Source organism: Trachemys scripta, chromosome 1 (genome assembly GCF_013100865.1).
Source record: "Trachemys scripta elegans isolate TJP31775 chromosome 1, CAS_Tse_1.0, whole genome shotgun sequence".
NCBI classification, from domain to species: domain Eukaryota; kingdom Metazoa; phylum Chordata; order Testudines; family Emydidae; genus Trachemys; species Trachemys scripta.
Genome location: NC_048298.1, coordinates 187,954,399 through 187,969,886, shown reverse-complemented (window position 1 = coordinate 187,969,886; position 15,488 = coordinate 187,954,399). Strand labels below are relative to the sequence as shown.

The 15,488-nt window shown below is 41.0% G+C and overlaps 1 protein-coding gene across 1 annotated transcript in view; it reads right to left on the bottom strand.

The window, feature by feature from the left end:
• Positions 1–15,488, bottom strand: part of SIM2 (SIM bHLH transcription factor 2) — a 69,858-nt gene that overhangs the window by 5,316 nt on the left and 49,054 nt on the right. The window contains exons 7-10 of the mRNA XM_034752676.1: positions 14,752–14,858; positions 8,077–8,224; positions 6,402–6,570; positions 4,450–4,858 (exon numbers count right to left, since the gene is read on the bottom strand). Coding sequence (XP_034608567.1) covers positions 4,450–4,858; positions 6,402–6,570; positions 8,077–8,224; positions 14,752–14,858 — 833 coding nt within the window. The remainder of the gene's footprint in view (positions 1–4,449; positions 4,859–6,401; positions 6,571–8,076; positions 8,225–14,751; positions 14,859–15,488) is intronic.

Here is a 15,488-nt window from a genome sequence, read left to right as displayed (position 1 = left end):
CTCATTGACCAGGGTTGAACTGTATGAAGTAGAAGCTCTTTTACAATGGCTAGGAGTCAATGCATTAATTCTGGGTACATTTCCTGTCAACTCTCTCTTCCCCCCGTGGGACTGAGTTCTCCCAGTAGGCCTGGCAGACAGTTTGGGACAGGTGAGACAAAGGATGTTGCACAATTAACATTGGGCCTTATAAAAGAAAGTCACAATGGCTTTGCAGAAGGGCCCTTGTACTTGCCTCTGTTCATAACCTACACCAGCAACAGTGAATCTGGTCCATTCTGCATCATGTCTCCACTAATCCTCACTGAGTGGTTGCAGCTCAAGAGATTTGAAAGGAACAGTAGGGGTGTCAGCCCCACCCACTGGGAAGACTGACAGAAGCACCTTACCCCCAACCTTGAGAATGACCATGATGGGTTCCAGCATTAGCCGTTCTTGTTTTAAACATTGCCCCAGTTTTTAACACTTTTTCCTCCTCCTCTTTCTCTTCTTCTCTGGGGAATTTTTTTCCTGCTTAGGGACCACTCTGACTAGGATACACTTTTCCCACCTTGAGATGGTGGAGCAGACCAGAACAGCACAAAGTCCAGATGGTATTCAATATGCGAGAAGTACCTGCAGCCAGATATTTTATTCTCAGTGTGCCCAACTCGCTGAGTTTCACTCTGCCAGCAGAAAGGGCTCTGAAGCTGATAGACACAGCTGCACTCCATTTCAGCGCGCATGTAGCACCGCAGGAAAGGAATCTGGAGGCATCCTAAGCCAAACTCACTCTGACTCCTCTCAATGATCATTTCCACCTGAAGGGACATGAGGCATGTCAGCAACAAATTAGATGCAGCCACTTTGGCAGCAAAGAGTCCTCTGTTGCATCCTATGGGCTAAAACAGGTGCTTTTTTCCTAGCGCAATTACCTCAGGATAATTGGTGCCCTGACTCTTTTTCCTTTCATCTGAGCCTCTCAAGAACTCCACACAGACTTCCTTATGACTAACCCCACTCCTGCCTGTGGCTGGTTTAATAACCGAAGCAATTCAAAACAATCCTCAAGATCCAAAAATAGTCTATCATCACAAAAGTTCATACTCAGCCCTACTGTCTTCTACCACATCCAGAGCTCTTCTGTCTCAGTCTCCTCTTCACAAAGCTGCCCTTCCCAGCTGGAGCTCAGCCTTCTGGCTTTGGCCCAAACCCTTCTCCCACTCAGGGGTCTCCTGATCACTAGAGTTCTTCTCTTCTCTGCCACAGCTGCTTCTTCCATGCCCTGTTCCCTTCTGGCTCTTTATAGAGAGCAGGAACACCTGCACTCTATCAGGCTCCATCAAGAGGCTGTTATGAGGCATAGGTGAGCTGGACCAGTTCCCTCTTAAAGGGCCCAGTCCTCCCTATGACAGAACAGTGCTGCAACTTTTCCGAAAGATGGTCAGAATCTGGATTTATTTGATCTCCTCTGGAAAACTGTTCCATAATCAGATCCCCCCCCCCCCCGAGGGTTTTGTCCCAGAGGAGCACAGCTGTCATGGTGGTTCATAGATTGAAATTAGATCTTTGATGTAACTGGGGCTTAATCTATTAATTGGCTTGAAAATTAGGAGCAAGACCTTAAGGTGGCATTGGAAGCCAACTGGGAGCCAGAGAAGGGACTTGAGCACAGGTCTGAGGTGCTCATCATGGCCTGAGCCATGGGGAAGGTAAGCAGACACATTCTGTACCAGCCGGAGCCTGTGCATCATCTTTGCATTAAACTTCAGAAGCAATGAGTTACAGTAATATGGCCTGGAGGTGACAAATGCATGGATACTGTGGCCAGGTCCCCATCCAGGAGGAAGGGATGAAGTATCCTCACAAGCTGGAAGTGAAAGAAAGCAGCTTTGGAAATGAATACTACCTGGTCATCCAAGTTAGCGAGGAGTTAAACAGGACCTCGATGTTTCACACTATTTTGACTAAGGGGGGCTATTTGCCTTCAATGGAAGACCTAGACAATGTCTTGGCCAATTCTTCAACGCCTTTCCCCTGGGTTCAGCTTGAGCCATCTGCTCTTCATCCCAGAGCTTACTTCCTCTAGGCATTCTTGACATTTCAGTAGTATCAGTGATTGCATCAGTTGAGAATGAGATGTATGTGGAAGGGCATAGATCTGTTTCACAGGTTGTGGCTCTTGATATTTTTCAGGCTACTTGAGTTCAGTGGCGTGGATAATAGAATCTGGTCAGGGCTGAAATGTTCTGTCCCAGTTGGCTCCTTCTGTATCAAATATTGCAGAGAGATCCTCCCTGGCTGAAGAGACAGTTATGTGCTCTGAAGGGATTTCTTCTTCTTTCCCAGTCAGCAGGAAAGTTGAAGAAGCCTGAAGACAAGATTCTGCGACAGTGTCATCTGATTGTGCTACATACTTTTTCAGAGCTTTGATGGCTTGGTCTGATGAATCTAAAAGATAGAATTCATACTGAAAAACACATCTTCAGTCCACGCCCTTTTTGGTAGATGCCTCTATGGAAGTAATGTGCTTTGCTGTAACAGCCATGGTATCAAACCCTGTTGCCAAATATCGTATTTGGTTTTCCTTTGAACTGCAGTTAATGATTCTAAGCAGATCCTCTCCGCTTAAAAGTTGACTCGTTCTCACCAGTCAAGTGAAGCAATGGAAAAAAGTAGCAGATAGTGTGAACGAGATCAGACACTCCTTTCCTTCCCATTCCATTCAAATCTAAGGAAGGGGTCCCTTCCAAGGATCCATGCCTCCTGTCTGCCAATAGCAACATGTCTGATTCTGGCTATGGAGGAGGCAAATTCTGAAACGGGGTAGAAATAAAATCCACAGTGCCCTCAGGGAAGCTCCACTCCTAACGCTCATCAACTCTTTCTATGAGACACGAGTGATCTCTGACAAGGCCTGAGCTTACAGGGACGTTTTTCCCATTTTATTCCTAAATGGTGCAATTTCACTAGCGATAAATGAGTCCCACAATGGCTTCACTTTCCAAAAGCATTTTTCATGTAGTGCCCAATTCCCAAACTTTCTTCAAAACATTTCTTTCTTCAGGAGATATCCCACATTTTCTGTCTTATGCTATAAAACCCATTTCAGAACCAGAGACGTGGTGACATGACAGTGAAGATCAATCTTCAAGCACCTCCTTCAGGAGCTGGGTGCACAGTCAGTCCCAAGTGAATAATCCTGTGATGTCTCTGGGATTGCTAAAGCTTTTGATCCTACCTGTCTTTCCCTATCTTTTTTCCTTCACTGTTTTCCATTAGAGGAGATATTCTATAGAAGAATGGAAAACTTCCTTTCTCCCAGTAATGTCTCTGCTAATCAGTCCTAACTGGTGGTTTTCAGTTTATCCATCTTACTGCAGGCTCCCATTACAGCTGGGTTTTTTTTCTTTTGAGAGTGGTGTATGCAGTTAAACACTGAGCAGAGAAATATTTAAAACCCTATTTCACACAAGGATAGGACTGAATTTTCAACTTATTTGATTTTATTTTTTTCATTTAACATTTCCTAAAGCCTTGGAAGTACACTTCTTGTGAGTTGCCGGACAGGAGAGGCCAACATCCCGTGTTCCTTTCAAAGTATTTGAGCTGCCCCCAGCCGTGTGGAAAGATGGTGCAACTCCCATCAATGAAGACATTGCCTGAAGAACATTAGTAATCAAGACAATGTCCCATTGACTTCAATCCTAAAAACACTTACATTTACTATCATTAACATAGCTAGAAGGCAAATACTTTAAATATAGGAACATTTTTAAAAGGATGGCGTCCCTTTTGTATGGGTACAATCATGCCTGTATTTTGGTTTCTACAGTTGACTTGTAGGTGCAGATCTGAGTACTTCCAGTTCTTTCTGATACGCTGGCACAATTTGAACCCACATTTTTGCACCTGCAAACTAACTTTGCATAAACACTCATGTGAGTTGTGCCTGTAAAAGGAGGCCAAGTCTTGGCTTTTGTGAAAATTTTCCCACTAAAGCAGTGGTTCTCAGACTTTTGTACTGGTGACCCCTTTCACACAGCAAGCCTCTGAGTGCGGTCCCCATTATAAATTAAAAACACTTGTTTATATATTTAACACAATTATAAATGCTGGAGGCAAAGCGAGGTTTGGGGTGGAGGCTGACAACTCCATGACTCCCCATGTAATAACCTCGTGACCCCCTGAGGGATCCCGACCCCCAGTTTGAGAACCCCTGCACTAAAGGCTTTCATTAAAAAAAAAAATCAACATTCTGAAACTGGATAACATTCCTATTCAAATGCTCAAACGAAAAAAAGTAGGTCTAAATGTCATGACAGTATACCTTTTAAACATACTGCATGTTAAACCCAAAGATATATTTTTCTGTGTTCAGTAAACATACTGTATTTCATATTTTCAAAGTACATGTTAAAAACATCTTCCAAATGCTATGCAGCTTATTATTTTTAAGATAACACTCACCTTCATAACTCTGTGCAAGATTATGACATGCAACATTTATTGGTTGATCAGGAAGATTTTTAGACGGCGACTGGCTGGTAGGTACTAAAGAGTTGGCATAATGCCATTGGCGCTCTCCACTTGTCTGCAATGTACTCAAGAAAAAACGAGCCACTTCACAAGGTGATCCTTGAGACTGCCCAAATTTAGAAGTCAGCATTTGTTTTTTGCTACTGAAGACATGAGAATCTACAGGGAAGTGTCCATAATGGTAAGAGAAAGGCAAACTATATGAGGGGGCATATAAAAGTTCACTGTTTTCTGAATGGAAGTTCTGTTCTTGGATGGTGCCAGCATTCACTGTAGGGCTGGATCTCCAGCTTCCAACCTGGCCACATTCCAGTTTGTCTGTTTGGAATGAGCTGTATTGCTGAAAAATAAAGAAAAGTGTTCAAATGTATCCATGTTACACACCAGTGTAGTTGCCTCCAGCCATGCCACCTGGAATTGTGACCTCATTAAATCTCATAAACTAAGTAGGATTGGGGCAGATCAAAACTTGGACTGGGAAGTTGCAGGGGGAAATGGTGTCGGTGACTCAGGAGATGGCATTCTTCCCTGTAAGTCAACAGTGAGTAAATGTCCCCCATAAAGGCACTGTATTAGTGGCTATGATGTAAAAACAAGGCTACTGACCACTTTTCATTAAAAATCCCATGTGACTTTTCACCAGAGTTGGGGCATTAATCCTAGTGTTCAGTCAGAAATCTTATTTGGATAATTGTGCCTATCTAAAATTTCTCCTGTGTTTTTAACTGGAGACATTTAAGGACATGGTGTGAGGAATATTGTAAACCAAATGCTGCACTCCATCCAAGAGATGGCTGCATTTCAAAGGCAGGTTTGCAACTCTTTGGCGATCCTTCAGGATGTGAGCTCCTATGTAAATATCATACGGTATTGTTAGGTCACTGAATAAAGACAATAGCAAAACACTATTCTGATGTAACAGAACAATAATTTCAGCACAACCGCAGTCATCCTAATGTTAAGGAATAATTTTGGATAGTTAAAGTTTTTGGTCAATAGTTGTACGTAGACATCAGAGGATATAAACCTGTTTTGAAGAACAGGAAGTCTTGGTTAAATGACACATGAGTGTCATTTGCTTATGTTAAAAAGATGTATTTATTAATATGGGAAGCTTTGGAATGGTGGCAAGTCCAGATCTAACCTCTGTGAGTCAGTTAAACACCACAACACACACTTCCTCCAAATGTTTGGCTGGCTCCCACTGTGTTCAATAAAGTACGTATGCTAGTTTTCCCCCATTCCTGATCAATAATAATATCCAGCTTTTATCATCTGTAGATCTCAAAGTGCTTTTACAAAGAAGATCAATATTCTTATCCCTCATTTTACAGATTGGGAAACTGAAGCACTGAGAGTCGAAGTGACTTGCCCAAGGTGACCCAGCAGGGCAGGAATTGATCCCAGGTCTCTTAAATCCCAAGTCACCACTAGGCTACCTTCTGTTGCCAGAGGAAGTTGCCAGCATTCCTTTGGAGCCAGACCTTGGTTAGCAAAAATTGGTATATTTTTACACCAGCTCAAATTAAACTTACAGCATCTGCTCTCTGTGTTACATTGTTCTCTTTTTGCTTAAAAAAAAAAAACTTAGTTTTTCTAACTAATCTGAATACCTAAAATCCAAAAGCTTTTGAGTTCTGACTGATAACCTGATAATCCTTAAGCCTCTTCTTCCCACATGCTGTGCCTTCTCCATTTCTTCTGTGTCATTTACATGAGCTGGCATTCTCATACCCCCAAGAAAGGACAAGGCTGGTGTTAACTTTGAATTTCAAGGGAGTTTTTTGGCAGCATTATACTAGCAGCAAATTAATCTCATGATGACCAAGCTACTCCCACAAACGCCCTGTTTACTTGTAGTTGGGTATTACAGAAAGAGTTACCTGTTGCGGGTAAGGAGTCATTCTGAGTTTTGCCTTCATTTTATTACTTTTGGGTTTTGCTACTCTCCTTGTTTCTTGTGAGGTAGACATTGAGTTTCTGCATGAAAACTGTGACTTAGAAATGGTAACCTGGTCCAGTGATAATTGAAGTTCCTTGTACTCAATATCTCTGCAAAAGAATCATTGTGATAGGTTAAATACTTTAATGCACTGCACAGATGAAACATATCATATTTTAAAATGGTTTAGTTTCACAATGTTTTCATTACTATCCATCCAAGATATTCATTTGGTCTGCAGTGGTGGGTGGGGAACGTGAGAGAGGGAGATAAATCATAAGGCCTGAACTTATTCCCATGGAAATGGATTGCAAACTTCCATCAGGAACAGGGTTACAAACTTGGTATTAAACATCCCTAAAGTCTGAACTTAAGCTCTCTTAATTTTTTTTTTTAAAGACATCCTTGTGGCACTTTGCCTTGGGGACCACAGACAATGCTGGTGTGGGGGTGATCTAACAGCAGGGCAAAGATCAGATCAGTGTCCTTCAATCTTCCTCAAGCATGAGTTCGTCTTTTCCCTGACACATTTGAATATTGACACAGAGGAAAGGGAACCCAGGTTATTCTTCTGCCAGTATGATATGCTACAACCACACCACAGAATCACCCAGTAGGGTTTAATTTCATGGTGATGTCTATCTTTTCTCAGATTTATCTGTTCAATAGATACAGCAGATTTTTTTAGACAAATTTTTTTTAGATAACTGTGTACAAAAAAATAAGGATATTTAAGACTAAGCTGTGGGGCTTCAGTGTTGTTTGGTGTGTTGGTTTGTTTTTCCATTTAGTGCTGCAGCTCTGATTTTTAAAAAATCCATTCCTTTTGGACTTACCAAAAATTTCAGTGGAGGGAACTGAGAGGGTGTAGCAGGAGAGCTGAAAATCAGCAATATGAAAGCATACAGGATAAAGATTGAACTTCACAGAGAATGACAGTGTTTTCAGTAAGTTTTACAGCAGACAGGTGAAAGAGTAACTAAACAAAACCTTTTCCCTCTCTTCTGTAGCTAGGAGTCATTTCTGTCTGAGAAAATGACATAGAACTAAATTCTGCCCACAGATGTGCACAGGCTTTATGGCAGTTACTTGAAAATACAAGAAAAGAGTTGAGCCCTAACTAGCTGTGCGACCTCAGGCAAGTGACTTAATTTCTCCGTGCCTCAGTTTCCTGCCTGTAAAATGGGCATAATACTTCCTTTCTCCCACCCTTTGTCTGTCTTGTCTAGTTAGACTGTAAACTCATCAGGTCAGAAACTTTGCCAAGCATACAGGGGCTCTGATCTCAAGTACAGCCTCTGGGCTCCACTGTAACCCAAATAATTACCAGTAATGTGACATGTTCACCACAAAATCTTTGGAATCCTTCAGAATGCAAGGTAATAGTGTGTAAATATAATCAGAGTGGCTACACACTCATTTTACCCAATATGCCATTTATACAGACACTGTAAGTAAAAGAGGGAGCTGGTGGGGAAAGATAAATTGCTGTAGATTGTATATATACAAGATGATACTAGAGGAGATTAATACTATAAGATTGGATAAAGGATTGGATTAATAATCCATCAAGTACTGATAAATGTCTTTTAATGGTACAAAATATTTTGACTTACGTAAGGACATAATTGACACTCACTATGCAGTGAGGCCGAGATGAACGGCTGTTATGCACGATGGTAGCATAGCTCTGTACCCAAACCCAGCCTCCATGCTTGGACAGTAGTCGATAGTACTTGGTTGTGACTTGGCCTTTCACCAACACTGTGAACATAATGCAAAGAGTATTTCACATTGCTTGAGCTTGTGACCAGCTCCTACAGTGATTTATTTGTAAAGAGGAAACTTGCCCCCTATAAACTCTGAACTTCCCTGCAAAGACCACACTCCTCTATATAGTTTCTCAGGGTTTTGCATAAATGTGTACAAATATCTTATTACAGACTATTTACCTGCATCTGCCCTTCATCCCCCAATTTATTCTGCACTCATACCATAACAAAGTTGTTATTTATGGAAGTGCAATAACCACCCCCACCTTTGGACTGCTTTTTTAAAAAAGGTTTGATAAGTAGAAGCATCCAAAAATATTTGGAAACAGAGAGAGAACTGCTTTTATTGTAATTTTACCGAAGTATTTGCAATTGATTGATTGAAACATGATTGAGCATTTGTAATGTATTTTTGGCTGCTTTTGTTTTTCCCCTCTGGAAAGTAAACTTTGTATTTTGAAGACTGGGCTTATTTTTTTTAACATGACAAATTTAAAATATAGTTCTTTGGTTCTTCTCTTAAACATACAAATAAAGAGCAGCCGCAGGAAGCAAATCAGTTACTGGAGAGTTTTTACTGGAGGTGCAAATCCTCTAAACACCCTGCTTGGTTTCTCTGTGAAGAGGTATGCTAAAATTAGAGCTGGGGACAATCTCCAAATGTTTAGTCTGGCTCCCTCTCCCCAGATCTCTCTGGCCAGAGATTTAACTAATGCTTCACAACAAAGCCATAACTCCAGCTCTGGAACATTTTTGCATGACCCTGAAGACCTTATTGGGAAGCTCCACCTTGCTCCTTTTGCACACAACCAAATTTGTTTTACGTTGAGAGAAAAAAGGCAGTATGAGAGGTTCAAATGCTCCCGTTTAGCCAATAGCAGCAGCTCTCAGTGGGTTTGTATTACACACTATGAAGAAATAGAGATTCTCTCTTACTCTCAAATGGCCTGATTCTGCATTCCATTGAACTGGATGGTAAAGCTCCCAGATGGAACTAGGCTTATTTTCAATGCAGGATCAGGCCAATAAGTGGGCCAGACAAGCAATAATTTTCTGCTTTAAGCCAGTGGTAGTGAAGAAAATGACCACTTGAAATAACACTTTTGGGCTAATCTGATTACTTGTATTCACAGGAGGTTAGTCTGATGGAGATGCATCCAGTAGAAGGGGTGGAATAGAAGAGCACCCAATAATACTTTTATTTACCACTGGTAGTTAATGACATGGTTTTCAGTATTTGGACTAATTATGTTTTTGTAATACTGACAGTGGTCAGATGCCACAGTGATGTGCATGTTGTAAATACCTGGTTAGAGAGACTGAAATACTATACTTGAGCTAAAACTTTGGGTTAAATGAGTCATGGACAGATTAGAACATTTGTTCTTGGTACTACCCCCCTGAAGTTTCAGAATGCTAGTATCTACATTATGCGGATCATCTCACATTAGATTCCTCTCATTTCCATCTACACAGGTGGTAACTCATTAAACTTTTCTTCAAATCCAATCTATCTTGCCGGAGTTCCTCAGGAAATACCCTCAAAAATGACTCTTGCAAGAACTTTCTGGCTATGGAGTCAGGTCCTCCTCCACTAATAGACACAGTCCATGTTCATTCTGAAGATACCAAGGTAAACTGCAGCATCCTTTGAGAGGGCGACCAGGAATCCATCATTGTAGATGCCAAGCTGTTTGCTTCTTTTACCTCAGAGTCCCCTTTTAGTCATCTGGCTTCTTTTATACCATGTTTGGTTGTCCTATTTCTCTAAAACATATATTAACCATAAGCTCAGTACATTAAGAACATAAGAAAGGCCGTACCGGGTCAGACCAAAGGTCCATCTAGCCCAGTATCCTGTCTACCGACAGTGGCCAATGCCAGGTGCCCCAGAGGGAGTGAACCTAACAGGCAATGATCAAGTGATCTCTCTCCTGCCATCCATCTCCACCCGCTGACAGACAGAGGCTAGGGGCACCATTCCTTACCCGTCCTGGCTAATAGCCATTAATGGACTTAACCACCATGAATTTATCCAGTTCTCTTTTAAACTCTGTTATAGTCCTAGCCTTCACAACCTCCTCAGGTAAGGAGTTCCACAAGTTGACTGTGCGCTGCATGAAGAAGAACTTCCTTTTATTTGTTTTAAACCTGCTGCCTATTAATTTCATTTGATGACCCCCTAGTTCTTGTATTATGGGAATAAGTAAATAACTTTTCCTTATCTACTTTCTCCACATCACTCATGATTTTATATACCTCTATCATATCCCCACCATAGTCTCCTCTTTTCCAAGCTGAAGAGTCCTAGCCTCTTTAATCTCTCCTCATATGGGACCCATTCCAAACCTCTAATCATTTTAGTTGCCCTTTTCTGAACCTTTTCTAGTGCCAGTATATCTTTTTTGAGATGAGGAGACCACATCTGTACGCAGTATTCGAGATGAGGGCATACCATCGATTTATATAAGGGCAATAATATAGTTTCAGTCTTAGTGTCTATCCCCTTTTTAATGATTCCTAACATCTTGTTTGCTTTTTTGACTGCCTCTACATTAATTCAGAGGTTAGGGTCTTGGACAAAACAAAAGAGCCCATCTTCATTTTGCTGTTTTAGAATTTAGTGTCATAACTTCGATTAATGCTAGTCTACAACTGTGATGTTACTAATCAGAGTTGTCTAGTTAAATCTCTGTGCATCATGCTTTCATGTTTACCTGTACTCTAAAGCCCAAAGAACCCAAAGCCTCACAAATGGCACTCTCATTTTGGCTCTGATCTTCTGAGAGAGAGAGAGCTTTTCAATGGGCTCTAAGTTTTCCAAAAGCAACTTCCTCTACCTCAGGGGATGTCTACACTTCCAGCTGGGGGAGTGAGTCTCGGCTCGAGGAGAGATATTCATGCTAACTCTCATCAAGCTAACATGCTAAACATAAAGTGTAGCCACAGAAACAGGAGGGGCTAGCCACACCGAGTACATGTCCATCACAGTCCCTAAGCATGTACTCAAGGTGTCTAGCCCTTCCTGCCACTCTCATCATTGCAGCTACACTATATTTAGTGCACTAGCTTGATCAGAGCTAGCACAGATATGTCTCCTCAAGCTGGGAATAACATTCCCAGCTCAAAGTGCAGTCATACCCTTAGTCTAATTCTCAGGTTTCTCTTATCCCGAATTCAAATTATCTAGCTACTTAATCTTCCAAAGCAAAAATTAACACTAGTAGAGCACCTTCTGTTCTATGTCCCCACAGCAGCATTCTTCTTTGTGCGCCAGGAGTTGTTCTGGGCTCCACCCTTGTCAGTTGCCTTCTCATTTTCCTAATTCCTGTTTTAGGTCCTCTGTTAAGACAATGTTTTAAAGGTTGCAAAAGAATTGAGGACTAAATATAGTACTCCAGCTTCACTTCCCAAGTATATATGAGCAGTGTGTCTCCTGTGTTCTTCTTTTTGGCAGTCTTTGAGGAAAGCATGTCATTGGACAAAGGATAGTGGCCACAATTCTAATACAGAATGTTAGATCAGTTCGCAGTTGACCCTGCATTAAATTGCCCTGTGAGCTGCTGACTGAAAGACCTCAGCCATGTCTTTCTGGGACAGAAGTGTCTATTACCAAGCCAACTTGTGCAGGCCCAAGTGACCCTCATTGCAATCAGTTGGATAGAATTTAGCAGCTTTTTACTCTTGGCTGTTCGATTTACAGCTTTCCTCTACCATTTGTGAATGGCTGTTTCTCTGTTGTGGTTCCCTGCCTGGTTGAGCGTGCAGGTTGAAAAGATTGGCTGGCCGATTTGATCTGTCATAAATGGCTATTTTAAAAGGCTCCATAGGTTTCACTGGAATGCAGCATTCACCAGCCTGTGCTCAAGGCCACAACTTTGCAGGGAAATTAGCCTTTCAATCCTACACTTGCAACAGTAATTGTCTAAGCTTCCCCAGATCACACCACTTGCCAATCCACTGGATTCCCTACAACTGCATGATCAGTGGATGATGCCCTGACAGAATAGCAGCCCTTTAAAGTTCCCTAGCTGCCTGAAAGACCAGTGGTGCTTTGCTGAAAGTCTTGAGCATTACACTGGGAGACAACAGGCTCAAAGTGGTGCAGAATTTAACCTGCACCTCCTCCATTATACTGGGCATTGTGCCTGTGAGGTTCCATTCCAGGGAGCAGCTGGGGCTTGTACTTTGTCTGCCAGTTCCTGGACAAACTGGCAGCAATTTGTGCAGCAGAAACAATGGGATTATAACATCTTTGGTGCATTGAACCCTCCCTACAAAGGAAGCAGGCTCATGAGAAAAGACACAGCTGAGGCTAGGAATATTTTGTTTGCATTGTAATGGCTTCACTTGTCCTGTTTTGTAGACTATCAGCTCCTTAGGCAGGGACCCATTAGCTGAGTGGCAAACTTCCTCTGTTGTACAGTAATTCCCTGCACACTGATGGCATTATAGAAATAAGTAAACCCTCTGAAATGTCAACATTTTTTTCTTCAACCTGGAAGCTACCAAATGTTTCAAACAGGAAACTATTTTTATATCAGCACATCTTCAGCAAACTACTCACATCTACTACTCTCGCTGTTCTCATTACACCCATTATACTTTTAGTTTTGTTGTTTCCTTCATGGCTCTCTCGAATGCTTGTCTTCTAGTTTGAGTTTATTTTGGAAGCGCAATTGCTTATCACAGTATAGGGTTTTGTTTTTTTAATTCTCTAATCAGGTGTAAGATTTCTCTCTCCAGATTAACATCAGGTGACACTTAATCATCAGACTGTTTCATAGAATGCTAAATTGTGTACATTCAGACCTGTCAACCTTTTACTATTCATACTCGTCAGATGTTTGGTGGGGGAGTTATAACAGTACTCTCTGGAGGCACAGAAGTTTGTACATTTTACATCTGTTTTCATCATTCATGCCATGCTTTTTTACTCTTCCTATTGTTCCCCAAGTATTTTGACTTTTTCTCCCTCTTCTTGGCCCTTGGTTACTTTAACTCGTCAGACCTTTTAAATTAGATCGGTCTCTCTTATATTTCTTCTGTTTCTAAACTTTGTCATTCTTTATCTTTATAGTTCAGTTATAGCATCCAGATCAGTATTTTTAACTAAGTAGCTTAGTCATATCTCCGTATTTTAGAATTCCACTCAAATCCTATTTACAAAACTGGACGAAAGTATCAGCTATTGCCTTCCATTGCCAGCACGAGTTCTGATGCTATGGGTTCTGATGTTCATGACTGTGTTGTAAAGGTGAGATACTGTTTTTCAGAAGATGATCATGGCTTTATCAGAATTCTTTATACTGTTTGACATAATTATATCAAATAATATCAGAGGGAAAAAATGAGCAGTGGCTTGTGCAGGTGAGCAGTCAGATGCCACAGGAGGGAACTAAGGATATAAGCAGGTTTTGATCTTTCATAAAAGAGGAGACTAAAAATAAGAGCCAGTAGGAAATAATGTGATTTAGCAGGTCTGAGCTTCCACTAATTCTTTGGCAAATGCCAAAATATTTAGGGTCAAGTTCTGCCTTCCTGTGCATAACTCCCATTGGAGTCAATAGAATTTGATATTTAGTCATTCACCACTGACTTGTTCTAAGTACAGGAAGGTCATCTTCCTATATAATTCTTATATATATTCCAGATCTTCAATAACACCACACAGTAACATAAGGGATTGACTCTTCTTCAGAGAGGGTCAAGGATGGTTTCTTTCTGGTTGTTTTAAGCCAATGGTGGCAATCTGGAAACCAATTCATTACCAAAGGTTTTGGTTTCTTTTGTCTTTTTTGGGGGGTTTGTTTGTTTACATAATTAGTGGATGTGGTGAGAGTTGGGCTGTGGAAGTCTGAGCCATATCAGAAACATTTTCTATTCCCCCAATTTGCTTCTGGAAAAATAAATGAATAAATAAAGCTACTGTGTGACTATTTCAGTGAATAAACTAAATCCAAATGTATGAAGAGGTGATCAATTCCCCTCTTGGCCATGGGGAATTACTAATCACGTATCTCTTTCTCCTGACACTCTGCTTTCAGAACTCATCCACATGCTACTAAGGAACATGCATCTCAGAATTTTTTTGTTTTACATTCAACTTTTCAAACACACACTGATTATTACCAGTGTGCTTGAAAAAAAACCATGGAAGTGTTGCATAACTTTTTTTTTTCCCAACTAACACCATTAAGAGACAGATTTTTCAATAGAATTCAGCGCTCACAATCAGGGACAGATTTTCAAAACAGCTCTGCTCCCATTTAGGCAGCAAAATAAGTAGCCAAATATATTTTGAAAAGAACATAGCATGTTGGGTGATGAGCTCATTTGAAAATCAGACCATTTAATTGCTACCTGAATGGGAGCTGAGTACTTCTGAAAATCTGGTCTCAATTATGGGTGCCCCTTTTGGGATTTGTTTTCCTTGCACCACAGTGTCTGTTGTCTGCAGAACTCCTGACCTTACTGAATAAGCTGAAGATTTTGAGCCACTTTATGCCAATTACTTACAGAGATGGTGAGCATATCGTAAATGGAAGACATCGCAGCCATGGACATGGTGGTAGAGGGTCTTCTCTATCAAGTCTTGGGGCTCATATCCAGTTAAATCAGTCACCCTAGAAGAGGAAGGCTGATGGATAAGCAGCATCTCTAGAAAAATTTAATTTTCATTAAACTAATACTGATTTTGCCAACTAATCAAGTGCTAAAAGGCTGCAGAGAAATCATGTTGGTTTGGAAACAGAGAACAATGATCTTTACAAGAAATTAAAACTTTAGTACGCCCGCCAAATACAGGGTGCAGTAATGTTGTACACAAAGAAGTGTCCCAGATACAGTCAAGGAGGAGGATCTGTTAACTTATTTCAACATTAGATTTTTACTTTGGAGCTACTAACATGTGATCCTTTGCACAAAGATCCAGTTGATGAGCTGTTTGTGGAAGTGTAAAGTACCCCCCCCCTTTTTTTTTTTAAACTATTGATAAATTTTATGGCTTTGCAGATATACAAGCATAGCCAGAATAATTAGTCTACAGTAGCCGTTCTCACAGTCTATAAATAAATCCAAGCTAACAGCCTAAAGGAAGGCACAGGATTATTCTGTTTTGGAAGATGGAAGGACAACAATGGCAATGCCTGGAAGCTAAAGAAGGAAAAGGAAAGCTTAAGTTAGACATGATGCAAAAGTTTCTCAACATTAAGAGCAATAGGATGGGAACTGAGTGGAACAAAGTTAAAGCATGA